Source organism: Opisthorchis viverrini (assembly GCF_000715545.1).
Source record: "Opisthorchis viverrini unplaced genomic scaffold opera_v5_54, whole genome shotgun sequence".
Classification (NCBI taxonomy): Eukaryota; Metazoa; Platyhelminthes; class Trematoda; order Opisthorchiida; family Opisthorchiidae; genus Opisthorchis; species Opisthorchis viverrini.
The window spans coordinates 1,411,243-1,439,004 of record NW_008751711.1 but is presented as its reverse complement, the minus strand read 5'-3'; the positions used below and the strand labels follow the sequence as shown (position 1 = coordinate 1,439,004).

Here is a 27,762-nt window from a genome sequence, read left to right as displayed (position 1 = left end):
TGACCACGCTTGTATTCTGTGAAATTGTACAAGTGCGCGATTTTGTAGTTTTTCGTATTCAAACAAAAAACGATTACGCAATTGATGAAATACGTAGTGTTATAATGGAAGTAAAATAAAGGTACAAAACACCACAGTGGAGAGCTTAAAAACCGCAACATTGGAACATTGGGAAAACTCCCCCTTTCTTCGCACGCCATTCAACAGCATTTTATTTTACGCCCATCATATCAGCAGTCCAGTCTTATTCACGTAAATAAAAACTCAAGATTATCTGTTGATCAGATTTCAGCAGATTTCTTTCGAAGAATTTTTGCACGAAGTTCGTCTTCCACTGGCGGTGATTTGAGCAGATTTTCTAGACGTTAAACTCGATTGCAGGCATTTTTGAGCTTTTGGTTGATGTGTGTCTAGTAATATGTATCTACATAAAGTGTTCCATTTATATAATTGACCTTATTTAAGGGACAAATAATTACGGTGATTTCTAGAATCAGAATCCTTTAAAGTACCTTCATTCTCAATGTAACACCCAACGGATAGAATATAGTTGCTAATAAACAGCCAACAGCCTAGCTAGTGGGCGATCGTCTTCGAATAGCGGGGTCGATATTCCGTGTCAGTGGACAAGTGGTGGCGTCACCCTCGCGGGGCTATTCCAGTTAAACCCACTATGCGCGTTTTGGTATAGTCTTTCTCCGGTGAAACGAGGCGCCCGCATGCCCTGCTAATCCGTCGGAAATTATTCATCCTAATGAATTGAATCCATTCGAAAATCTGTGGAAAAGTAAGACGAACGCCAAATCGTCTCTCCTTTAATATATTTGTTATGGTACTATGTAATTCACTGCCTCCACCTATTAAAATCATCATCAATATCCACCAATAGTTTTAGCTTGTTTTAACTTAGTACGTTTCTATCACAAGCCCTCCCAATGGGTGGAAGTCCTCCAGGTTGCCTGACAAGTAGCTGTCTATCAACCCAAAAAAAGAAATAGGTAAATTACACATGAATTGACGTCACAAGTAAAAATCAACACTTCCGGTTCTATTTTGACTTTTTAGGTTGCATAATTCTAACAAATTTGGTTTTTGACTGTACAGACATGTAATTTTACAGACAAGAGCAAAACTAGGGTGTTGTACCACCCAGTTGATTAGTGACATACTAAACCGTAAACGCCGCATACCCTTGGGCTGAGTTAATGCAACTGTGAGAAATATGTATTGGAAAACGGGCTTCTATGTTGCCAATTTTGTGCCACTTGTATTCAAAACAAACCAACTGATTTTGTGTATTACATTTCACTCGAAATGGTGCTTATTTTCCGACACTTTTCCACTACGCACGTAGTTTTGATGTTTATCAATGTATTTATCAGTAGCACTGAAATCACGTCAACGTGTTGGCAATTGTGTACGAGAAAGGATTTTGTGACACCGATGGAAATTGAAGTCTCGCGCGCCAAGCTCAATTGATCCACGACCCTTTCGTTGTTCGCTAGTACGAGGAATAGCCAATATCTGGGTAAGTTTCACACCTTGTGCTGCTTGTCAGAAGACAGCCAGTCCCTGATGGAAAAAGAGAAATTTAGTTGTGCTTTCAGGTGCTCATGTCTCGCCGTCGTGCCACGTGACTCTAACAGTCCAGTGCTATGATAGTCTGTGTGGAAAGTCTGACTTTAAATGAGCTGAGGTTGCTAATTTTTAACCATCCAAACCCACCGGCTGCGGGAATACGAAGGAATACGGAGGATATCTGGTCGGAATTTTTTAACCATTATTGTAATTAAAGTCATCAAACATTACCCAATGAATAGCTGTGAACTTCCATTAGACACCCTTGTCCGTTACTTTTCTTCATTCCCCAACGCAGAAAAAAAGACGATTCTTTGCGCCACATGCTTTTACTACTTATTCGCGCCGTGCATATTCAACCGTTCTTAGAAATCACTTCATTTCAAGGAGTCAAGGTTTAGAGCCACATAATCGTTATTAAATATCTTGAAGCCGCATATTAATTCGACCCTTGTGGAAGATACATAATGACTTACTGATGCTTCTTCATTGCCTTAGTGTCGTGACAAGCGTGATCAGTGGGTGTTGTCAACTTTTGAGTGCGAATGTGGAATGACGAATACAAAATAACACAAATGCATCGCTAGTCTACTGATCGGAAACAGATCGCATTTAGAAAGCTTACTCACGATAGCCGATGGCAGTGATATTGTCAACTTTTGAGTGCGAATGTGGAATGCAGAATACATAATATCACAAAGGCCATCGTTAGTCTACTGATCCGAAACAGATCGCATTTAGAAAGCTTACCCACGGGTAGCCGATGGCAGTGATAACTGGGGCAGTTTGGTACTAATCGGTTTTCGACACGTTCTAACTAAAAAAACTGGTTGGACGCATCTGGGCACCGCAATTCATCACGCGCCTATGTCCCCAACATGCAGGGTGGAATATCATGTCTAAAGTTCCATGCATCAATTTTTATAATTTTGTTCAGGCGTCAGTCAATTTGTGTTGTTTCTGTCAAGCCGAAAATTATCTACTTGATTTGCACTCGCAACATGAGCACTTTTTGTTTGAATTAGGAAACAAGGTTACTTGGTGCATTCTGAAGAAAGGGTTTGGATAACTTCAAATATTGTTTGCTTTTTCTGGAACTTTTTTCCTAAAATATGGTGGCCCGCAGCACTACAGGCACTTCACAAGTTTCACGATGTTTACGGACGATTAATAAATTAATCCAGTTCATCGGTTTCTCCGCCGATGTGTCCTCGTAAGAGTGTGTTAATTTTTGACGACAAATGTATTGTCAATGGTAGCATGTACGTAGGCGGTGTGAAGTCTAAGATTTCGGCCGCTGTTTGGGTTCATGGACCCTAATTTGTCTTTATTTGCCATTCTGTTTAAAACCCGGGACCGGTGAATCAAGTCATCTACAACTCAAGAACAACCTTTTAGTCATGTTTTCTCATATGATTTTGTTTAAGTTTGTATAAAACAGTTGTGGTGTTTCGTTCGGTTAATTATCCTTATTATTGTGCTTCTCTGGATGGCAGCTTGAGATGGTTTCAGTCAATACGAGAAAGCGCTTCAATCTCAGCCAACCGGAAAACCAACCAAATTATTAGGTGCTACAACGGCGCAACACATGAGGTAATCAGTGGAATGAACCCATGGGAATGACTTGCTGGTGACCTCTAATTAAGTAAAACGTGTAAGTCCTACTGCGACCGGGTATGACTCATTAATTTGTTAACAATAACTCAGAAGTCATTTGCGGAGCGCTGATCAACGACCGATTACGCCTTGGGTTTACTGCGAAAAATTTGGCGCGGCAAAATTGTTGAGCACGAAAGCAGTAAGCAACCTATTTTCTTATTCAGAAATGCTGGTCGCCCTTTGGCAAGTGTTTTTTTTGCAAAAGTTCAGACCGACAGTTCAGTAGCACTCATTCCCGTTGGGTTTACAATCGCGGAGACTGAACAGCCGTGTTCTTATTTTTTCTCACTTACATTTGTAATTACGCTATGCTTAGCACGATCAGATTACAGACTGATTTGTTCTCCTGAGATTATGTGGGAGATAGCTTCGTCACGCTTTCTGTCTAGAAGTTCATGCAGAAAAGTCCTTGTCTGTTTCTCGTAATACGGAAGTAGACTGTAGATTTCTTGTGTTTTTGTTGTCTAGTTTAAGATAAGCGTTATATCGTGCAACTATGCCATCCTCATGCACGCCCCAATGGAAGAAAATAAATGCGTCTGGTTCCAAGAATCCGAACAGGATGTCTATTTAAGAATTACTTATGTGTACTGACTGTAAGAAAAAAAGTTTGAACCGGTTCTACATACACGGTTCCAATTTAGCTTTTCGTCGCATCATCTGCTGTGCCAACATTTAGCATTTCTACGTTTGAGGGAAGGTTTCTGCTAATGTACGCACGGGTGTGTTCACTTAACGGTTCAAAATGTATACAACGGAGATTTAAGCAACTAAATACTGCGTTTTACCTACACTTGACTTGCCTTTATTGTCAAATCGACCTACAGGATTTTTAAGCCCGACTCCTAACTAACATCATTAAGTAAAGATTTTTAAAGCATACTTTTGTTAGCACATTTTTAGCGCTGGAATCTCTTGGACAAGAAACCCCAGAAGCCAGCCTCATTGAAACCTGTGAAGCACATGGTTCTCATTACTTTTGTTCATATCACCTGTATGTTGTTTCGTAGCTCACGCGCAGCTACATCAATGGGTCGGCTCCGCCCGTTGCAAGCGGTCGTGTTTTCTACTTGCCGTTTTCTCCATAGTTCTTTGCTGAACTGCGGTGCTGTTTTTTGAGCTTTCATCCATTCTCCCACTAGCTTCTCCGGAGAAAAGCGTTTTGCCGGTTACAACCATATTTCCTCATCAACCTTAAAAAGCAGCCGTCGAACGTGCATCGGATTAAACGAAGACTTGCCCCTGGTTGGATGCGTCGAAACGCGTTGAGTTGCAAAATCATTGACGACTTCATTTTTTAGTCACTTATTCGGCCGCCAGCCACTCCTTGCTCGTTCGGTTATTAATTTGTGTCAACCCATTTGCTTGCGGGTGGTGTGGTACCATTCTCAGTCGGCTGATGGCTAGATTCTGCAAGCAATTCGTAAACATTCCACACTGGGGGCAACGCCTTTGATCGGCTGTGATCGTTTTTGGCACCCCATTTGTGGCCACAATATGATGCACCAGCATTCGGTTGATCGTCGTCGGCCGTTGATTTGGTGCGGCTGCCGCCTCGGCTCAACGCAACAGGCGTTCTGTCATTATCGCTTTGCATTGATCTCGGCTGGTCGTCACCGGAAAGGAGATCATCAGGTCAACTTGCCAATTTCTGAGACAAGAATAAGTTCTATGAGATTTTTGCTCTTGTCGTGTCCCCTTTCATCAGTTAGCACCACACTATAGATGATCCATAACCTCACTTCTCAGTCCGCGACTGTAGGTCCTTTTTCGAAGAAAGTCGTACGTCTTGATGCACTCTGTGTGTGCCATATCGTGGCGGTCAGCGATAAGCTTCCGTCTCAGGACGCGAGGCATCATGGTAAAAATCACCCTAATGGAACGCCTTTTGGGAAACATTGCCAGCTTTATGCGGACCCAGGCGATCAAAGTGACTCTGGAAGGTGTCAAGTTATTTGCCTCGCTCCACCTTCTCAAGGCTCCTTCCACCCAAAAAGGCGGCTGCAAAATTTCGAACACAGGATCCTGACGTTCGAGGTGCACCAACCTTCCCGGATGCAGTTATACGATGAGACTATTGTCTACAGTTGCGATCCTGGGGTCCACATCCTCAGCTCTTTCTTCCCTGGCATGTGCTGGGTCGGGGGTCGTGTTCCTACAGCCGAAGTGCCCAGGGCGCGAGCTTTCTGCTAGGATCTATTGTGACCCTGGGTTGTGATTGGTTTCGACCAGAGATATTTGTCTAGGCAGATATGTCTTCCACCTTCTCAGGGCTTAGTTGATTGCTGAACATTCCTTCCTGTTGCTTGACTACTTCTGTTCGGCGTTAGCCAGGACGTGAATGGCATATTCCAAAACTCCATTCCTATGCTTAAGAACTGCGCCTATACCAAAATCACTAGCATTCGTTGCAACAACGAACAACTCTCCTTCCCTGATTTGTTGAAATTTCAGATTTTACCCGAAAAAGTCGTATAATGGAGCAGCAATGGTATTGAAATCGTTGACGTACTGGCTTTTGTATGCTGCTCGTCCAAGAAGACACCATACACACCGCTTTGAATTCGGAGCATCACAGCCCTAATTTCTGTACATTTCTCTGTTAGTGGCCTTCCCGTTACGTGCCAAACCTCATGCCACAGCACTGTTACGAAGTCCGGGAAACCTGTGTCGTTGATTCATTTATCTGCAGGCCAGCCTCCCAAATAAGCTTAAATGCGGCTTTAAGGTGACTTGTGTTATATGGTTCCGCAATTATGTATACAAAGATATCTTCTCCGTACACAGCAATTTCTTCGGAAGAAGCGAGCGCTGGCGTGTGAATGTCGCCGCATATAAAATGAACGTCATCCTCCTAAATTTATATTGCGGGTCTCCAAATGCGAACGTCGATTCCTCCCCGGATTTCGCCTTCATGATACCTGCCAGTATCCTGTTTGCAAGTCAAACACAGAGAAATATCGAGAATGCTGGAGGAAATCGAAAATCTCCGCAACTGAATGCTCAGCAACCGACCGATTTACGGTCAGATCATTCAGACGCCAATAATCTGCGCAAATCCGGTATCTTTCGCTTGCCTTTCTTATTAGCAATACCGGGAAATCGTGCGCACTATCGGCTTACTGGATTAGGCAACTTTGCAAAGCCTCCAATTTGTTTATGAACTTTGTTTCGCAGACGGAGCGGAAGGAGGACGTAAGGTCAAAAGCATTCTGGCGATACGGAAAAATCGCCATCAATCAACAGTCAGAAGCCAACATGATCTTCCTCGCCCGAGAACAGTTAGGGGATTCCCCCAGTCTGTGTAACTGAGTTACTTGTAGACTGGCGGTGATGTACGGGTGTTTTGTGAATTGCACAAGAGAGCTGTGCGATTGCTGATGGCTGAAATACAAAGGTGTTTTGGGGATCATTTCCAGAATACACCGATGCTCTTATATATCTCTGAAAAATGTACGATTTGTAAGAAAGCGATGCTTGATTGGCATATGGGAGAGCATTTTTTTAAATTTTTCAGAGTAGAATGTAAACGTACAACTATGCAGTTTGAGAACTGACCGAAAAATCAGACAGGGTGACTACTACAAAAGGCTACACAGATAGCATTTCAAAGTGGACAAGATAACTGTGAGTGAATCGCACGTAATGGAACGGTCGTCCAGGCTGTATGTTGTAAAATGTCGGTGTTGGTTCACCACGTGATGACTACGAACAACGCTCTGATTCGCATCGCGGGATTATCTAGTTCCATAATGTAGCCCACCGGCTAAAATTAATGTAAATGTCAAACAAGAAATGCGATATTCGAAAAACTTCCTATATGATTTCGTAAACTTTAATTTGCCAAAGTCTCGGATTGACCTAAGATGAATTCAGAAATGATATGGCTAAACCCCCGAACCATCATCCGTCGTAAAATAATTGGCGTTCTATGTACAACTCAAATTTAAAAGCGCGCTCATCATTTCTAGATATTTTGGTCTGTTTAACGATTAACAATAATTTAATGGGTACCAACCGAAGAAAGAGAGAACAGTTCCGAACTGCCTAGATACACCACAGAAGCATAGCTTTTAACAGGCTCTAATTGTTGCGGAGACCACCACATTTCTCATCATTCTAATGAGCGCCAAACATAGTGTTATGTATAGGTAACCCAGCTCGGCAACCTTCGTGTGCCTGTGTTGTTCCCGTCTCTATGCATACATGCAAACTTCCTGGCAATGCAGGTCCCATTCCTTCGTGATCCGAACGACCAGAAGCGGCCCCCATCATCTTACGTTCACTGGGGTTCTCTGTTAACCAACCGTGTTCTCTCTACGACGCAGCGTGCGTCTATCGGTTAAAAGCCCTTTCAAGCAACTGCAACTCGCCTGTTTAAGGTTTTGGGCTTTATTTAAAAAACTAGAAGACAATTACACATTTGAATGAGTTTTCACTAATATAACCGGAAAGCAGTGTGACATCCGATTTATCTAGATATTCTACTTGGGGTCATAATAAAACTAGTTCCCTCTCAGAGCGTCTGAATCTGTTAGAATTATTTCCATTGACGGTGTTCCCAGACCTAAGAATCCTGACCTCATGATTTGATGACTGTAACTCATCTACGTGTTCCCTCGCGTGATCCAAAACCTGCTTTCAAAGTACCTTCCCGTTAGCGCTATGCTGTTCCTAAAGTCCACTAATTAGAAGGACTGAGAGACAAGCCCGATCAAGATACGAGACGTACACTGTCTTCAGTGATGCCGGTAAGGCGGGTTTGCTTGTATTATGAAAAACGCAAGACCGAATAGAATAAGCGTGTAGCGTGAGGAATCCAAATGAGCTTTCTGCTGGCAAGCTCTGGCAGTAGAAAGCCTCAACAGCTGTATTCTCCGAAACTTGCTTTGTTGAATTGGAAAGCCGGTTGGTTTTATCGAATGATTGTCATTCTGGTTCCGATTTATCTAGAATATGAAGCATTTTTGTGAAGCTCATTTCATTCAAAATACCTTGTTTTTTGCGAGGAACCGAAGAAATCTACTGGTTGGTTTGTGCACTTAAGCCTACTTTCCACGCCACTCAAAGTGAGTTTGAGTTTGTGATACTCTCAAAAGCAGCCAAGTGGAGAGGTTATATGAAGCATTTTTGTGAAGCTCATTTCATTCAAAATACCTTGTTTTTTGCGAGGAACCGAAGAAATCTACTGGTTGGTTTGTGCACTTAAGCCTACTTTCCACGCCACTCAAAGTGAGTTTGAGTTTGTGATACTCTCAAAGGCAGCCAAGTAGGAGAGGTTAAAGTCTCAGTTGAAATGCTTCTGTCATTTTGATCGGACAGCGACATCGGTATTGTGGACTCTGTGGAATTCGACAAAGTGATTGGGATGAAAAACCTGTCAACGTGAACTTCTACCTCATTAAATAAAAAAACGTTCAAACTTTTGTGACTCGTGTACACTCATGATATATTCCGTTAGTTGACATTTCCGTATACTAAGCGCAAACTATTGTTTTTACTTTGTTATTCAACGGTACATTCAAGAATAAAAAGTCAATATTGTGATAATGAATACTTAGCGTTCCGTCAAACCGATTCTATTCGGAGTATCGTAGCGAACGTTCCACCTCACTGAAAAATCTAAATCGTTTGTGAAGTTTGTTTTTCCATCTTGCGTTCGATGGATGTAATTTCCGGTCTTGAAACTAACGGGATTTTACCCGCGTCAGTCAACAAAGTATCAAGCGTACTTCAAGCAAATCCAATCCATAGGCTTATTTTCGCAGACCGCCGTGAACATCTTGAAGCATTGCTTCGTTTTTCCCGCACTTGCTAATGATATTTCTAGGATATTATGGCTTTGAATTTGAATGTGGTGTGGTATGTTATACTCATTCCTGGAAGGACACCTAGAGCCATTTATCGGAGTTAGTCCAGCCCGATTTCAGTTTTGTTGTTGTTTTAGGTAAGAAAATCTCAAGTTTACTCAACACCGGTTTTATGTTAGTAATTGCAAGGTAAGCAATCAATCAAAATTCGTTGTTGTTACCTACATGTGGATGTTCACAGATTCAGGGAAAACGCTTAAATTATATTCTTACTACAGTTCAGGTGGACATTACTTTAAAAAATCCCAGGACGCCAATTACCATTATAAACGTTAAGGCGTATGTCACACCTATTTCAAAGAACAATTACCCCGGGTAACGTCAACCAGATATTTCGTCTCATTTCACGGCACACTACCATTGTTTGACTTTGGGTCATTACGTAGGGTAAAACGAGGATGGGTTGTTTTTTTGTTATATTTCTCGACTGATCAGTTGTGCTGCGTAGATGGACAGGTGATTGCTGCAGAAGATCAGTCAGTGGGTAATTTGTATCCGGGGTTCCTGATGGCACCTCGCCGACAGTGCTTTGGATGAAGTGTTAAAATACAGGAATTCTGAATGTGAAATGCACACGATATACGGCATATTAAAGCCGTGTGGACGGGAACATGTTTATTCAGCTTAGAACGAGAAGTCTATGGTTTTCCGCAAATGTGACATGAATGAAATTTTCTATTCGGGAGTGCTTCATACGCTGAGATGCCAGCACGTTCACTGACCACCAACCACTCCTAGCGATGTCCTCACGTGTGATTCTTTTGACTTTTTGAAGTTTTGAATCCATAGGGATGGAAAATACATACGAATGGTCACACTCGTGAATGCGTTTGAAGGTCTTCCTTAAGCCTGCATGGAAACCGGGAGACATTTGGGCATTCCATACAATGGTATCGAATGTTTGGAATATCCGTTCTCTGGCTTGATTCCACATGTACATGTGTCTCAGTGGCTGAACCATGTGCGGAGGTAAAAGCAAAATCTGGCCATCCAGAATGTTTGCCATTCAATTGTCAAACTCAGCCAACGAACCGACAGTCACTTGATTAACAACCAATAAATTACAATCGTTGGCAGATGCAGCTGGACACGCTGTGAACACAAGGCTGTTCACATAATTTGGATGCGAAATGCGTAAACCTGATAAGTACAATAAGGATAATTGCTAGATGTACCCTACAATGGCCGTAGGGGTAAGAGGAATCCACAAAACATTTCATTTTGACAACCCATGGTTTGACTGTCCAGTTCGCTGCTCAGAAAAATGGGAACCGATACTTAGTGTGTGGACGACGGGTTATCTCGATCTACTCTGGATAATGGCGTTATGTGGAATAGCAAGGAGACGAAAAAGGAAGGGATGCGTATCGCAACAACAAAATGCATTTGCCGAATGTCGGAAAACAGTATTCGTGAGAAACATTGTCTCACATCACCAGCCAGATGCAATGACTATTGAGAAAGCCATTTATAACTCAGATTTTTCGTTCACCAGCCAGATGCAATGACTATTGAGAAAGCCATTTATAACTCAGATTTTTCGTTAAAGGGCCCTGTTAGTTTTCATAATTTTTTGAAATTAGTTTTGCGCATGTACTTGTTTGTGCACACAAGCAAGAATAGTTCCAGCAGACGGAATGCACACCCAGATTTCCTGCACGAATTAAAACATGCGATTAATGGTCAGTCGGAATCTTTGACCAAATAATAAAGTCAGGTAAAGCAAATATAGGTGAAAAAATTTCGGCTTTTTTGTAGCGACCTGAAGAGTATTGCCGAATTGTTGAACAAAAGTTTCGATGAATGAACCCAACAGTATTTTCGGGTAACTCTCACAGTGCATGCAGGATTGTATCAGGAAAGATCAAGTCAAGATGTGCCTGGCATCGGTTTGAAAACACAGTTTCTGCGAAATTTTGCCCCAGTGCCGGCTAAAAATCCCTCATTTGGGGCAAATTACTTAGAATTTCGTCTGCAGGAAATTTCCATCATTGTTATTTGCATTGTCTGCGCGATGATACAGAGCTTTTTATCATATGTATGCAGCCGCAAACCCTAAACCTATTCTCCTGTGCGCTGTCGGCCTCCATTGTCAAGCAGATTAGTAAAACGCTTTTACCAAATCACGAGAGAGGACTCAAAAATCATTTGAAATAATTTCTAAAGCAACGAACTACGAGTTTGATTTCCGTATAACCTCCGCGTCTCTAATGCTTACGCAGATGATGAAACAAACTAGTGTTTGGAATTAAAGGGTCACCTGTATACCTGTCAGTCAAGTTGACAGAATTATTTTTCTACGTCACCCACACTAACGGTCATGGACAAGCCTGGATAACGTTTGAGTACGACACTTATTCAACAAAAATGTTTCATCGTTAGTGTACAAATTACCGCGGAACTAATTTATTCTGTAAAATTAATCTAATGACGTTCCTGGTGGGCTATGTATATACCGGAGATTATTCCACGACCCGATCTAACCGCTTTGACATGTCTATATATATATATGTATATATATATATATAATTATTTGTAAAATAGACAGTCAGTGGAAAAGTGAATAGAACAGAACTTACGGGTAGGTGCGTGAAATTTTCCGTCCAATCCCACCTTTTTCCGCAGCCCAGTTGGACAATTATGAGCAGTGAAATTCCACTTGGCCCTCGCTTCATATTAAACAGCCGTCGGCGTACCTACGTTTGACATTTTGTAACCTAGCTCGTGAAGCGGAAATGCAATTCTATCCAATCATATTTCATCAAATTATATCTAGTCAAAAACCACCGGTATTCGAAAGGCCACGTGTGCGTCTATCTTATCAGGAAAGGTTGTTTTAAATTTTCTGCAATACAATCAGTTCTGCCAGGAAATCCATTGCCCAGCTTTTCCACCAGTTGTTTTAAAGAAAAATGCGAGATTAATAGTGATGCAGTTTTGTGTTGAACATATGTATGCAACACGGTAGATTACATGTAGAGGCGAACCCCAAAGATCATGCAGGTAATAGACAATTATTGCACTAGAAGGTTTACCCGCAGCTAAATTGTGTTATTCGTACAATGAACAATTATGTTTTTCTGATATACTCCAAGAATGTATAGCAACAAGATAATTCCACATTCCTAAGCACCACATAAATAATAGTTCGAGTAAGTCTCACCGAAGAGCGTGAAGCCCGTTATTCTGAATGTCCCAAGTCTTTTCCCAAAGAGAAGCTTTCAAGGGTTCCTTGAATTCACCATAATGTGAGATTTTGCTATTGTTAGGGACTTCGTCATTTCTTTCTAGTTTAAACCACAAGGCTTATATTGAAACTCTACCTGAGCGATGAGAATCATGGGCTCTGTTGATATCTCATTGATTCGGTCATGGGAATATGACGCTTTCACCGGTGAAGTAATAATATCAAACATTATTCAGCGCATTCGCTTCACATGACCACTTCGCCGGTGTACCTGGCTGGAGAGATCTATCTAAACGTTTCATTTACACCGAGCAACACCTCTTCTCTGGGTTATTTGTGGACTGACGGCGAGGAACGAGAGTTTTGTAAATTGCAACAGGAAGTTGTGGGATTGTTGTACGTGGAAGTTCCCAACTTTTCTGGGATAACCTCAACAATGCACGGCTGCTCATATAGGGTTTACGATGTATAAGAACGCGATACTCAATGACCAGATTTGAAGTTTGTCTGAGGGGAATTTGAACATACGTGTAAGCAATTTGAAAATGAACAAAAAAACCTACAGAATGCTGATAGCAAAATACTCGTCGAAATGGCTATTCAACTCCGGCAAGATCACGAGTTGTGAGTTTTCAGGATTCTAGCAGTTACCAGGTGATATGTTGCCTATTTTCAGTGTTGCTTCACGAATTTGAATATGGTGACACTGAAAAGCAGCCTGATATACATGGCCGATTTCTTTGGTTTAACAACTGTGCACCGTTTTCTCGCTTTCGGACGACAAAAAAAGGGGTAAAGTAAGTGATACACTAGATTTCTAATGAATGGAGAAGTTCCTTCATGATTTATGCACAAAAATTTATGAAAAAGATGGGACTAACTAAAGATCATTAGAGGAATTATTTAGTCAAACCAGTCTTGTATTTCTCGCCGAGAGATTATGCCTTTTCTATATTCATTTTGAATTTTCCAGCTGGGGACGATCCAGATATAACAGAGAAACCTGACGCCACGTGGATTAGTACACCCATTTCCTGGTTCACATTCTGTCACGCGTTTGCCTCTGTGTAGACCGCATTCAGCACACTGTCTACGGTTATGAATCAAAGTTCTGCTTGCCAGTGTCCAGCGTGCGGACATATGGAGCACAGAAAGAACAATCTAACCACGGCTCAAAAATACGGTCCTTTTCTAAAATATATGTCATTAAAGATTGCGTTTGTCCTGTGTCTCTATATGACAGGCTTTGGTGTGGTGGGATACCTGATCCGGTGGCATCAGTATAGCAAGTGAAGTACGATGTTGCTACCATGGAGTAATGTGCTTCATTCACTATCGCGACAGTGTAAACGTGTTTAATATGAAGAAGACTATTTTGAATAACTATTTAGGTTCCGCATATGACATCACTGGTTTAACAGATGGCAGCTGTTCAATAGTGAACATATAGATCCCTAGCCAACACAATGTCAATCAGTTGCCGAACTACTTGAACTTTCCATTCGTTGGAATTCGCATGCAGCAGTTGGCGTTGTTTCAAAATCTATAATGATTGCCGGTGCTTAAACTTCATAGTTTACATGCATATGCGGCAAGCTTATATTAAAGCTGTTTTTTGCAGGGTTATAACCATGATTATCAACATGTCACGCCAGTTTGTCATTCCACATTTAAAAAATAACAACCTCATTATTCCTCTTCTGATTCCGCACAGAACACAGCAGATGGCGCATGAAGCCCTACGACTTGACGAAACCACTTTCGACCAATCTGGTTGTTCTGTCCGGAGAATGCTACAAGGCATTTGCATTTCCTGTCCCTGTAACCAGAAAACTGTGATGGCACGTCAGCATTTTTCCAGCATGTTTGGTGGGACGAAAAAAAATTGCGGATTACGATTTGCAGAGTGGACATCGGCACACCTTTTGGATATTTTTACTTCAAAGGAAGGCGATTGTAGAAGATATAGGTGTCCGGTGTTTCTGGACAGAAAGTTACAATAAACATGAATCAGGACGCACGGCACGGAAATCGACCGGGATAACGTTTGTACGCACATAATCTCTCTTCACACAATAACTGGCGTTCATCTTCTTGGACATTTTCATCCTTGTATCGGGTTAAGCCGCAAAACGCTGTTATGCCAGAAAACGCCTTTGTGCCGTTTAGATTTTTGGATGCTGCTGCCTCATTTGTATATCAGATTGGTCACTTCATTCTGCCTGGTCTAATGTATGAGCGCAAAGCACCACGAAACACCCAACACATGGAAATAACTGGCTAGAATGAAAAGATTAATAGAATAAAAGTTAGAGAGCTCACATGTGCGAAACCTGGTAATTTTGATTGCTTGTTTTGCATTAAGAAGCCCAAATTTATCCAGCTTCTTCTGACGTCATTGCTTCGGTTAATGTCGATCTACCATTTACTTGTTTAATGATAGCTTTGCTTTCCATACAGTTGTCTTTGTTTTGATTATGTCACTTCAAAAACCATATTTAAGCACGCGCCTAGTCTAGGAAGAAGGACATTACTGGTGGAAGATTTGAAATGCACACGTCAGCTGATGCTTCAAACGTACCAGATCTCTCTCTTGCTCTTTAATCTTCTGGTTGCCAACTCACTGGAAATCAATAAAGTGGTTTAGTTGATGAAATTTGTCCCTGTGTGGATGTGTCTACGCTGATTTTCGCAGCTGTATATGGTGTTCATCTCAACAGTGCGCTGATCATGCAAGGTTTGAATGTCCACCAAGGTTGGCCTTTGAAGTTCCAATAACGTTTGCTCAGACGCAGTGGTCTCGACCGAAGCTTTTGTTGAAGCCTGGGTGCAAAACGTTTTTTTCCTGTTTACAAACCGATTCCAACATGAAAACGAACCTCGTCGTGAAAGTTTTTTGTACTAAAATTTATAATAAACTGCCGATTCATGCGGGCTGAACATGTGAACATGAGACAGTGTGAGAAGTTATGGTTTTGAGCATCTTAGATGCTTAAGGTTTTTTCGTTATGAACACATTTCTAGCGCTTGCTATCCGACTGCTGCTGAAGCTATTCATCATTTTCCTCTGCCTATATGAACAGCAAACGATACAGCCCGGCATGTGTTTTGGGTATTCGCAGTTTACTGGTTTTTGTAGCATGCCTGTGCTTACCGCTCGCTTGGAAGCATTTACCAAACTGAGACCAAATCTCGAACGTTAACCCGCATTCTCTCTCACAACGTTTCTATTCCTAGGGCTGCGATAATTGGCCTAACCATAGACAAAGCTGAAGCCTGTGGGTTTTCATCTATGGAGCAGATTCTTCTGAGCGACCGCCTCGTAAGCCCCAATGAGCATCAAACCAGGTTCTGCTTTTATCAGCAAAACGAAGGAAATTTTTTGAATGAAATAATTTTCACGAACACCTTCGGCGCATTATGGGATACAGACCACATGGTTTCTCGTAGTACCTCAATGATTTCAATCACGTTTCCACGATGGCATCTGAAGAGCACTGTTTTGAAAGTCTTATCGAAATGTAGATAGTTTTAAACATCCACACTCACAGCTTAAAAACAAACAGTCTTCCTCTCATATGCGTGCTGGTGCGTACATGTTGCAGAGTCCTCAATGGCACTTCAACACTTTCCTAACCTTACCTGTTGTACGATTGGAATAAAACGAACAGAAGTCAATTTTTAATTTCCTCAGATCCGGATGTGTTTCATGCAGCGGGATAGCCGGCCAGTAAACAGAAGACAAAAAACATTTTGGGAAGTAGGGCGAATTTTATTGATACCGCATGTACATATCTCCACTCGTGTGAAAGATTTGTTCATGTCGCAGCGTAAATTCAATCCTTGAATCTCCGTTAGTCGCAGGCGGATTATCGATTATTGACGCGTATTTTTTTAATGACGGATGCATCTCAGAAGCCAGGATAATGCCTAAGGCATATACATCATATACATCTTTTACTGACATAGCCGGCTACCGTAGTAAATTTCTAGCTGGTAACAGGGAAACTGACCTGAAGTCGGTCCTGCAGGATTCGTAGATGAGCCATCAAATCAGATATACGCCTGTCCTGCTCTGTAAGTAATGTGGAAAAGGGCATTCAGAAGACCATTCTGCAAATGGCATTGTAAGGCATAACATGAACCTTCAATGTGAAAGCAAGCGTCCAAATGTTCTCAACTAAGCAGAAAGTTGCCACTAGAAATTCTGGCCACCTTAGCCGTGCCTTCAGCCAGCAACTGCCAGATGTAATTGGCGCGTTGCAAACCACTGTAGAAGAAGCACTTGGCATATTTATCTTTCCAAATCACGTTTCTCACGAAGGAAACCAGTTTTATTAGTTATGTGGTCAAAAATGTCGATGGTATCTCGGAAGTCTTCTGGCGCTTTCTCCGAGATGATCTGACTGTTCGACAATTTGGTAAACAAAATATCGTTATACACACCGTGGCTTTAAACAGCTACAACGAATTTTAAAATTGTTCTTGATCTAACTGCGCGCTGAAATATGGACGTCAACCATATATCCCCACATTTATCACACTGGCTACTTGCTGCCAAGGAACATCTCTGATGTTTTGCAGCTGTCGTGCTGCGCTTTGGCTTGTAGTTAATTTACTAAAGCTTCCTGCCCAATAGGAGTAGATTTTCAAACATCGGTGAAGCCATTTATTTGGGATTAACCCATTCTGAATTCCAATATAATTAACCAGCTTTATTATAGAACTACTTCGAAGGGTTTGTTAACATCTAGCCGTATACTCACTCGATAGTCTAAAAGAATTTACGAGACAAACGTAGGATTACTCCTTTTCGGATGGCTCTCGGATGTCCCTCAGATTGGGGCCACGTCGGCCTACGTTGAGGTTTTGTGGAAAACCACAGTGAATTAGAGTTTGCGGTTTGTGGTGTTTTGTCATGAAACCAGTTAATTATTTCCAAATTAGGCAAATGCAACGTTTTACGGTCAACGGTTGAGTTGAACACCACTGAACCAACTTCAGCTTTGCGGCTGAATTAACATCTCGCCAGGGCTTATTACTGCGAATCCTAAGGTCTCAGCAACAAATATCTAGAAATAAACACAAACAAACAACCCAGGGTTTCTGGCGACTGACCAGACGATACCGATGAAGCGAAGCAGGTTCAATGTCGTACCTGTTAGCGCATTCATATAGTGACGTGCGATATTAGTTCAACTTACAGGTGCATGAAGCTTAAATTGCTTACTGACCAGCACTCATGAGAACAAAACTGGACGGGGTTGGAATTAGCTACACGACCATTTGCAATGGTGTAACGTAATTTCATTGGCGAGTATAACGCTGACCGTTATGCTGAGATCATTTGGGAGCACCGTAAACACACTGTGACCTAGACCGTACTGCCGAATGATGCCCCTGAAATCAAGTTGGGCGCAGAGTAATTCGGCTACTTCAACCCGCATAAGTATACCAACGGGGTTATCCTTTGCGTGGACAGGATATTCGTGGATACTATTGGTTACGTAAAGCTCAGATTATAATTACATGGCAATTTGTCTAGCTTATGTAAGTTATATGGCTATTTGTTTAGTTTATGTAAGTTTCAGTTGTAGCGCAAAAACAGAACGAAGAAAACGTGGAAAACGTTGTCCAGTGATGAATGTTTCATCCTAATCTAAGGCGTACTACTTGGGGCACACATAATTCTTTACCTATTCTGAAAAAGCAAACGCCCTCCGGAGGAAGTCTTTGTGCAACGTGCCAAACCAGATAGCAAACTGCATACGAAGCGAAGCAGGTTCAATGTCGTACCTGTCAGCGCATTCATGTAGTGACGTGCGATATTAGTTCAACTTAAAGGTGCATGAAGCTTAAATTGCTTGCTGACAAGCACTCATAAGAACAAAACTGGACGGGGTTGGAATTGGTACACGACCATGGAGATGTAAACAACTGAAGTATATTATATCGACAATGACGGTAAAATATTTAGCTGCGTTCGGACTCTACAAACGTTTGTGTTTCTCTATAGATGCTGACGAAGACAAACCTTCGGCGCAGATGGCGATATCTGTTGATTCCGCAGCTGCTTCTTCCCAATCCGTCTATGCGGAAACTGACCGCAAGGGATCAAGAAAGAACCCTGAATTACCTACGACTTTTTATCATTGCCCTCAATGCCCAAAGCGTTTTACTCTGCCTTATGTGCTTGGGCGCCACATGAATACGCATTTGAAGCAGAAACCGTACAAGTGTGACTTTTGTCCAGCTTCTTTCAGATTACGCGTAGGTAAAGAAGGTCAAATGATACAGCAGCATTGGAAGAAGTTGAGGGCCAGTAAAAACGAAGGAAATGCCCGGTATTCAGGGCTGCTGAAACGAGAACGTTATGTATGTCACATTTGCGGGAAACTTCTGTGTTAAGACTGTGCTGGATAAACACATGCCTGTACATTGCCTGGAGAATCCATATGCTTGTCAATTGTGTGGCTATAGATTTACGCATTCCGTTAGTCCGACAAGACATACAAAGTTTTGTCGGCCTGGTGGTACCGAAGCAATGGCTGATTGAAATCAGCAAACTACTTTGACTCACTGCTGAAATCATCGTCCCAGTTTTGCTGCAAACCAACTCAAACTGAAAATAAAGAATTGAAAATTTGGACTTTTGGTTTAATGTGCCTGGAAATTGTGTGCAGGTTGTAACCCAAATTATCGAAAAGCGCGCGACAAAATTTCTTGAGAATCTACTTGACATGTTAAAGTTCACAAGTTCTTGAGGACTCGTGAGCAAATATCGACGCAGAAAACAGTAGATTCAAGTGTGGAAATTGTTCAACAGAGAAGAAATAGGTGCCTGTCCACCGAATCCATCGCAGTTTAGCTTTAGCCACTACCATTCTGAAGCCGAAACTACCAAACATTGGGGGCTAAAATGGTGTAATTGACGCAGGCCACAGTTCATGTTACGGTTCCCGATGTCATCTAAGAGGGCGGGTTCTAGCATGCACATCTTTCGTGTATCTCTATTCAGTGTACTGCTGGTACTGCACAGACGTACCATCTTATCTAGGTAAAGCGAAGTTTACAATTCTATTTAACCGGGTGACAGCCTTGTGTTACTCCCAAATAATGAGTGTATCATCTAAGTGAGGAAGGCCAAAAGATCTCGAACATCAAGTGATATTGTCTTCGCGTACATAGGAGTATTCTGCGTGTTTCGTCATTAATATGGATGTATGATAAGCAGCTAGTAGTTGGTGGTTCTCGGTGTGGATGTCAGCATTATTGTGATTCCACAAGAAATAATCATAGGGCATTTTTCAGTATTCCTTTCACTTCCCCCAAATATGTTGTCAGCCGTTTTTCTTATTTAGCACCTGCTAAGAGGAACTGCATTGCGGATGGTTCAGCCTTTTTCAGCTGTTCAAGCGTCAGAGAATTCCCGGTTGCGTTTTTTCCAAAGTTTTCCAAACCGGGTGACAGCCTTGTGTTACTCCCAAATAATGAGTGTATCATCTAAGTGAGGAAGGCCAAAAGATCTCGAACATCAAGTGATATTGTCTTCGCGCATATAGGAGTATTCTGCGTGTTTCGTCATTAATATGGATGTATGATAATCAGCTAGTAGTTGGTGGTTCTCGGTGTGGATGTCAGCATTATTGTGATTCCACAGGAAATAATCATAGGGATTTTTTCAGTATTCCTTTCACTTCCCCCAAATATGTTGTCAGCCGTTTTTCTTATTTAGCACCTGCTAAGAGGAACTGCATTGCGGATGGTTCAGCCTTTTTCAGCTGTTCAAGCGTCAGAGAATTCCCAGCTGCGTTTTTCCCAACGTTTTCCAAACCAAACATATCATCGCCTTAGGCTTGCCCAAGACGAATGTTAAGACAGGACTACCATCGCCATAGCCGAAACCAAGGCGACCTCCGATGGTTGCGCTCCTATGCAACGATACTGGAGTTGCTGGACTGCAGTTAGGCCATTGGTACTTTTCAAGCTACAGGAGTACAGGAACTTGGATCCAAAGTCACAACAACTGAGAACGATGCGTCTGGATAGCACAATAGGAAGCGCAAGCAAGGTTTGCGCTGTTCGACGTGGTAGTATGTCACATATTCTGTTGACCAAAAGGCTTTAATCTTAGATCTTTTGTTAGTAATATAATTCAGCACATTCATTGAGTCGGTCCAAAATAAACGCATTTGGCATCTCCAGGTATCACAAACCTCACATAAGTAGCCGCTCTAAAATCGACCTCACGTGCGTCAGAGAAAACATGCAACGGCTGATTTTCGACAAAACCCTTATTATCAACTCATCCCGGAATAACTAATGACTAAACAATTTCATGTCATTTGTTTATTTCCCTAGAGCATTTTCAGCAATTTGAATTGCAGCTCCGTCCAAGCAGACATACCTATTCTGGTTACACTTTTGCCTGTAACAACCAGGGCGGACGTAGCCCAGAGGATCATATAGCAAAAGATGGAATAAATTGCTTGGTTACTGAATACTACGGCATCCCTAGTTCAAACCTGAAAATGTCGATAGTGGCACACCAGCTGAATCTTCATCTCTTCTGCGTAACAGCGAGTAATGAGTTCAAAGAGAAAAATGGGAAAAAGTGCGATCTTCTCTGGAAGGGGACCCAGTTGCTACTACCTGTCCATTCAGATACCAACATACCACCCTGGCAAGCCAATCGACCAATCTAATAGTATGGTGGGCAGAATCTGTGGACATGGGTTCACCAAAGTAAGAATTTTTCTCCAATAGCTTAATCTAACCACCATCGAAAGATTCCCATTTGCCGGCAGGTTGTCTCAAACCGCACGTCGAAGAATCCACACCCTTGCTGATAAACTGCAGTGCCCTGCTTGTGTTCTGGGTGACCACCAAATCCCGAGAAGTGACAATAGTAAACTAGATTCCCAAACGCAACGCTGTTTGCTTTTTGTGTAAATGGATTCCGTAACTTTTTAGAGTTTGGTCTTCTAATACATTGAGGAGTGGTCACAAGCACGCACTATGAGGACGATTGTGCGTGGCGGAATTCGCGTATCTTCATGTTGAATGAGCCAGCTTGTTGAATGTGGTTGTTGAAAAACTGCAAGCATTTTACGGCTGGAATACAAATAACGTTCTAGATGGAAAACAAGCAGTAACCGAAGATTGGGGACTGTCAGAAATAACGGTAATATGGACGAAAGGCCACACAGGCGAAATGAGCAATATGCCACGGAGGAATTTGGTACATTATTTAGGTACAATTTAGGTACAATATTTAGGCGGTCCACAGGCTTCGCTCATGGAATCAATGGTGCCTGGTGCGTGCTAATAGTAATGGCATGAAAATTGAGAAAATAGTTTGAGCTCGTGGTAATACAACATCAAAAAACCTCAAAGTGCGAGCGTACAAAATAGAAAAGAAATACCGAGTTTACTTAGGAAACATGGTTGAAGTTGAGCAAAGTCACTCCTTTGTTTGTGCCAGGCCATGGAAAATTTGGTTTGCCGTGTGCGGCCAAACCACCGAAGAATGGCATGCCTCATATCGAAAACGCGCTCCACCAAAACGTAAACTGATTTTACCTGGTCAACTATGATGATTGTTCCAACTACCTCCAGTCGTACACTCAATCACAAGACAGAAAATATTTCGATGAAAGAAGTGAGCAAGTGCTCTGATTTGATGCAAAATGACAGGAAACCTTTTTGAGCTAGTTAGAAGGGCGCCGTCAGTAGGTTCATCACATGAAAGCTGACCAATCATTTCACAACAGTGCCAGGAGCTTGGGTCAACAATGACCCGTTATTCCACCCTGAGACAGCTGGAAAACAAAGAAAAACTAGAATAAGGGTTCTAAGCGGATCTGAATTGTTTGCTGGTTTCAAAGAGTTTGTAATATTCATACCGTATTATATATTTTTGGCGAATAAATGTCAGAGCTCACAAATGAAATCAGGGTGCTTTGTCTTTTGCCTGAAGTGCAACATGAGATATAGAGACGATACATGACAAATTTGCATGATAATACGTACTTCGGCAATCCCGTCAGACATTGGGCGGGGGAATTTGCAGATACGTTTTTGGGCCGGATGTCCAATCATAGTATAACATGCCTATTTCCACGTTTTTTTATTGAAATGGCTAAATGTGGAATATATCCCAGATAAAGTTAAGATGTCGTCTCAATTCATTTTCATCCGATATTCTGGAATCAGGATGTTCTGATGACACTCGAAAGGTTGTAACAGGTTCATTCGTCTGACCGGCCGAATTTGGTTGACCGTTGAGCGAATTGGAAATGTTCGCCCTCCTTCGGTGCACTTGTGTTCAGTTATTTTGAACGGAATACACATTGGTGCTGATGTTATAAAAAATGATAACAATTTTACTTAGTAGCCGTCTTTTACACCAGAATTATCAAAAAATGCAATTAATCATTTTCCAGTGGTTACATTTTTCGGCGATAATTAGTTTATGAAAATAAAAGGTATTCTTCGACGTTTGGAAAGCTCACAAAACGGTTCCATATCTTGTTTAAAAGACACTTGACTAGTTATGCATGTTGTTGTCTGATCGCTATTTAATCGTTGTTGTTTGATTATTGCCCTGTGAAATGTTGAATGTCTCTTCGACCGTTGCAAGTTGTTGGCTCTTGCTGCAAAACCCTGGACGACGGACCTGTTTCGGTCCGCTGTTAGATTCAGTGATGAGGTTTTTATTAGTAAAAGTTTATTTTCGACTGCGTTTTGGTGTTGCCGATTTGTCCGCTTATTTGAAGAACTTACCTTATGCTCATGGGCAGCGACATACCGATAAACTCGTCAACACGACTGGATTATATTTTTGATTGCTGAAGTGTAAATCACAATAAGTAACTGCATAACCCGCAGAGAAAATTTCATACAAACTACCGCTGAATGTAAGACAACACCTGAGCGCACACAGCCTATTTACGGTACGTGAGTAGCTGAGTGAAATGTTCTGTTGTCAAGGTGGTAAAAGACCGGCACAAAGGTTGCCAGTTCTAAAGTCTCTGAGTTACTTCGAATACCCATAGATGACGATACGCTCTCAGTATGTAAATGTGTATTTGGCTGCTAGAATGATTGCGAGCTGGCGGTCAAAATAATTTACATCCTTTCAGGTTGTCGTTCAGAATAAAATTCCAGTGTTATTCTTGTACGTTTTGAGATGATCAAGCGCCGTCACCAATTGACAGCCGTTTAATAAAACTTGAGTGAAAAAATGCGATGAATAATTCAAACGAATATTAATTAAATTAACTTACTGAGCGGACGCGATGTTTCGGGTGGGGAATAATCGCAAATTATGCACGCGCAGAATCGACAAATTCTTAGGCCTGAGAAACTGTAGACGTCCTCCAATGATGTTTAAGATGCGCTGAAGCTTCTGTACCATACTGAGTGTTGTAATCATCTTTTGGAATAAACACACCGTGCCACATGATGATGATAGCTGCACATTTGCGCTAACCGCTTTCCTCTGTATTGATGGTCTGTGTTATGCCCAATCCGCATTGTCATAATGTATCAAATACCATGTTGTGGCAACTAGACAATGAAGCGCTGTAATTTCAGAGGCACAATCAATCCAGGCAGATGTTGAGTGCAACAAATAGTGATGTCATGATTCTTATGGACCTCGGCTTGCCTTTCAAAGGAATGCGCAATCACGTTCTCGCAGCGGTGTGGTTTGAACTGTAGCCCATAATTTCACCTGACTAGTCGTTTAGCAGCCAAAGCAGTAAAATGGTGTTATGAATTGGGAATCATCTAGTTGCTTTCTAAGGGCAGAGCCGACATTTGTTCTGATTGTGAAGCAACATGGTCCACATTGCAGCATTTATTGCGTTCCATTCAAGCTACTCTGCACAACACGGCACGCCGCCAAATTTTGGGGTGCATTTTTGGAGATATTGCGAAGTCCTAAGAATTAGGCTCATATAAAATATACAAATTAAAGGTGCTACGAACGTTTTGAGTAAACACATTCTATTTTCTACGTTTGAAGCAATAGCAGTATAAACACTCCCGCCTAGCTCTGTCAATTTATTGTAACGTTTAAATGCAACATTCTGATTAGAATGCACCGCAAAAGAGCACAACGTTTACGAAAATATTACCACGAGTTTTTACTAACTGTCGAAATAACTGGAACAATAACCACATATATGACCACTACATTTTTGGATGTTTGGCGTTTAAACGGTGATCTGAAACACTGCGGATCTCAAAATAGCACAAGTGCAGCGGGGAACGGACACCAATATCAGGTTTTCCACCGAGAAATTCGATTGACTGTTTTGACCCACCAAAGGTTTTTGTTGATTTACTGAAGTAAGAATTAGGCTCATATAAAATATACAAATTAAAGGTGCTACGAACGTTTTGAGTAAACACATTCTATTTTCTACGTTTGAAGCAATAGCAGTATAAACACTCCCGCCTAGCTCTGTCAATTTATTGTAACGTTTAAATGCAACATTCTGATTAGAATGCACCGCAAAAGTGCACAGCGTTTACGAAAATATTACCACGAGTTTTTACTAACTGTCGAAAAAACTGGAACGTACATCATATGTCTGTACCATAGTAGATGTAACAAAACAGATGTACACACTGAGATGCCGTGCCACAACCAGAAGAATTGCAGCGCCGAAGCGGAAAGATTTTGAATTGATAAAATGTTTCGTATTTAGGGAATGCTGTCTGCTTTGGATAAAAAACCGTTCTTGGATAGTTAACGAGTGTGCAATGTTAACGAGGGTGCAATTCCCGGTGCAATTAAACAGGTGGATGACACAGACTGCGGATCAGCACACATGCATGAGCACCGCCGATAAAACCAGGTCATGTCTTTTCCCCAGCCTTTCGTGTCATATGTGCGTTCTTATGTTTCAACTCAGATAAACGAAAAGCTATCGCAGAAGAGAAATATGCCAAACAGTTTGATTACTGTGGCAAATGTTCGGATCTAAGGTAAACCTTTTGTGGCGTACGAAGTTCCCTGGGCTTAAACTAATATTCCGAAGTCTAATAGCACATTTTCTCAGCACTTCCCAATCCGAATGCACTTGGTCGTAGTTCATCCAGAAACTGAACGCCGTGCAAGTCAGCAATCAAGTGTAGAGTGTTAGTAGATTGCAGGAACTCGAAGTTGTGGGATACATTCTGAAGACACACCTCAATCAATACTGCTCAAAGCAAATTTCACTTGGTTGAACATCCACCACAAATTCACTGAATATCTTATGGCAGTATTATTCTGGTTATCGTAGAGAAGCCGAAAAGCAACAACTGATTCATCAAACTATTTTGAGGCTTCTTGATGGAACGACTGTATGCTTTCTAAATGATTTGTTGCGTTACAAATACTTGCATTCTTGTTTTACATTTTTCGTGCATTTTAGGCGTCAGGCATGGACGTGACTTCAAAGGACAATTATGTCATCATATTTCTAAAGCACGAAGTTGATGGTGGATTCCACTGTGTTAAACGTTGTTTTGAGGACAGCCTGATCAGTCAGACTGCTGACGTATTCCGTGTCTGTCGGCAGATGCACACAAATGACCCAGTGATCATAAGCGGCCACCGCAAAATGAAACTAGTCTCGCGGCATCACGAGCACATTGAAAAATATTCCACATCAAATTCGCATGGTAGCCATTTGAGCCGACGTTTGCTAGCCACCAGGTAGAAACGATTCTAGGGATTACCCACCGTGGACAAACCTGATGCTAGTTACAGGGACCAGGAGATCGCGCTTTTTGCTTAAAAGAAAATCTCTGCAGACGTACATTAGAAAATGACGCGTGGAGCAAATAGTGCCAAAGCAACAACGTGACTTACAGTTGAGTGTGCCATCTGCCTAATACATTTTCGAGTGAAATGTAATAATGACAGACAAGTTATGTGTAAATGTAGAAATGTAGAAAATACAGAAAATCAATGAAAATACTGGAGAGAGATAACGTAATGTTTGATTTGAACGTGGCCGAAGAATTTTCCCACTGTTTTGTTCGTCAAATGTATAATGCTAGTAAAGCCCTCGGCATTTTCACACTGGAAAATCAATCATTTTCGCGGCAGTAGCTCTGCGGCCAACAAGAGGGATATTCAACATGATCAGTCTTGGATTCGCACAAGAAGCAGAGCATGCAGTGATGTAAGACGCGGTGAAGAAGTATGTAACGTGACAACCGCTTCTATGTTCGATGAAACTAGCGGACGCAAAGCAACGACGTCCGAAGGTAAATTCATTTGACCGGGTCAAAATGCAATTTGTTGAATAACAGAAAGCCATTTGAAAAGTTGGTTATACCTTTTCGCACGATCTATGAAAAAAACGCACGGGATACATTAAATATACTTTTTATATTTGTATTTCGAGTGCTGTGCGCAATCTCGATATTTTGGACCAGGACAAACAACTTAATTTAACAGTCCAGATTTTCTAATCCTTGCCTGTGACACCACGTACAGTTCTGCAGTGATCTCGCAGAAAACACAATGCATGGCACGCCAAACCTGGAGGTCGTTTGATAGGTGAGATTTTCATGCATTCGTGAAAATCTTATTGTATGTGAAAGCGATACCACGAGGAAAAGGATGCAATTTCAAACTGAAGACACCAAATGATCCAACCAGAAAGAGTATATTATAATCGCGACGCAATTCACATCACATGGTGATCAATCTAACAAAAATACCAACTCTTTGCTAGGAATCTATTTACAACGGTCATATACTGTGTAAAAACTACCGAAGCATCACGGGGAGTTCAAATGTACATCAAAGCACCATCATGTTATTAATGCAACAGTCCAGACCACCGATTAGATAAAAAGGCAGCGTGGTTCATCTGGCAGTAATCAGCAACCCTGCTAAAAGATGTTCATCAATTTCTCCCATTGAAATTTAGTTTTTCCATCGTGCGTAGCTTATTCAAGTGAAACAGGGGTCAAGTGGCGATCAGCTGTAACCTTTGAAAAGTCAGTGGGATTTGGAGCTTTTTCTTGCTCCAACTTTACTATTTGATCCCTCCCTTGTGGAGAGAAAAACTTAGCTGATTTCTCACATGTATCGTTCCAAGCCAATGCATAACTTGACAGTTGGTTAACCAGGGGGACCAAAATCATCCATATGGATACAACCACGGCGATTAAATATTGCTAGCTCGGTGTGGCTGGATAGCAAATTTGGATGTAGTATACTGTATTTAAGTAAAAAAGAACAACGGAACAAATCTCGGTGTGCTTTGAAAGTGGCACCATTTATGGGCAAAAAAAACTTAATGAGATAAACGAATGTTCGTTCCACAACCTTTTACCTTAGTATTCCCTATTAAAGTTGGGAAGTTGTAATGAAACAAAAACCGTCAAGGAATAGTAACTCGAATAGGAGCGCTATCGAAATGGCTGCAACGAAACCAAAAAGCCTCCCTTTTC

The 27,762-nt window shown here is 41.6% G+C and overlaps 3 protein-coding genes across 3 annotated transcripts in view; 2 read left to right on the top strand and 1 right to left on the bottom strand.

Annotated features, from left to right (window-relative positions):
* The window catches only part of T265_03732 (hypothetical protein), a gene marked incomplete at both ends in the record, with an annotated part of 34,194 nt that extends 28,885 nt beyond the window's left edge, over nucleotides 1–5,309 (top strand). Inside the window, one exon of the mRNA XM_009168279.1 lies at nucleotides 5,216–5,309. Coding sequence (XP_009166543.1) covers nucleotides 5,216–5,309 — 94 coding nt within the window. The remainder of the gene's footprint in view (nucleotides 1–5,215) is intronic.
* A 767-nt stretch (nucleotides 5,310–6,076) lies between these two features.
* On the top strand, nucleotides 6,077–26,012 carry T265_03731 (hypothetical protein; the record flags this gene model as incomplete). Its single annotated transcript, XM_009168278.1, has 3 exons — nucleotides 6,077–6,299; nucleotides 18,311–18,669; nucleotides 25,725–26,012. The coding sequence occupies 3 exons, from the start codon at nucleotides 6,077–6,079 to the stop codon at nucleotides 26,010–26,012; spliced, it is 870 nt and encodes a 289-aa protein (XP_009166542.1).
* T265_03730 (hypothetical protein) overlaps nucleotides 6,929–27,762 on the bottom strand; it is a gene marked incomplete at both ends in the record, with an annotated part of 33,694 nt that continues 12,860 nt past the window's right edge. Inside the window, 2 exons of the mRNA XM_009168277.1 lie at nucleotides 6,929–7,003; nucleotides 18,875–18,916. Coding sequence (XP_009166541.1) covers nucleotides 6,929–7,003; nucleotides 18,875–18,916 — 117 coding nt within the window. The remainder of the gene's footprint in view (nucleotides 7,004–18,874; nucleotides 18,917–27,762) is intronic.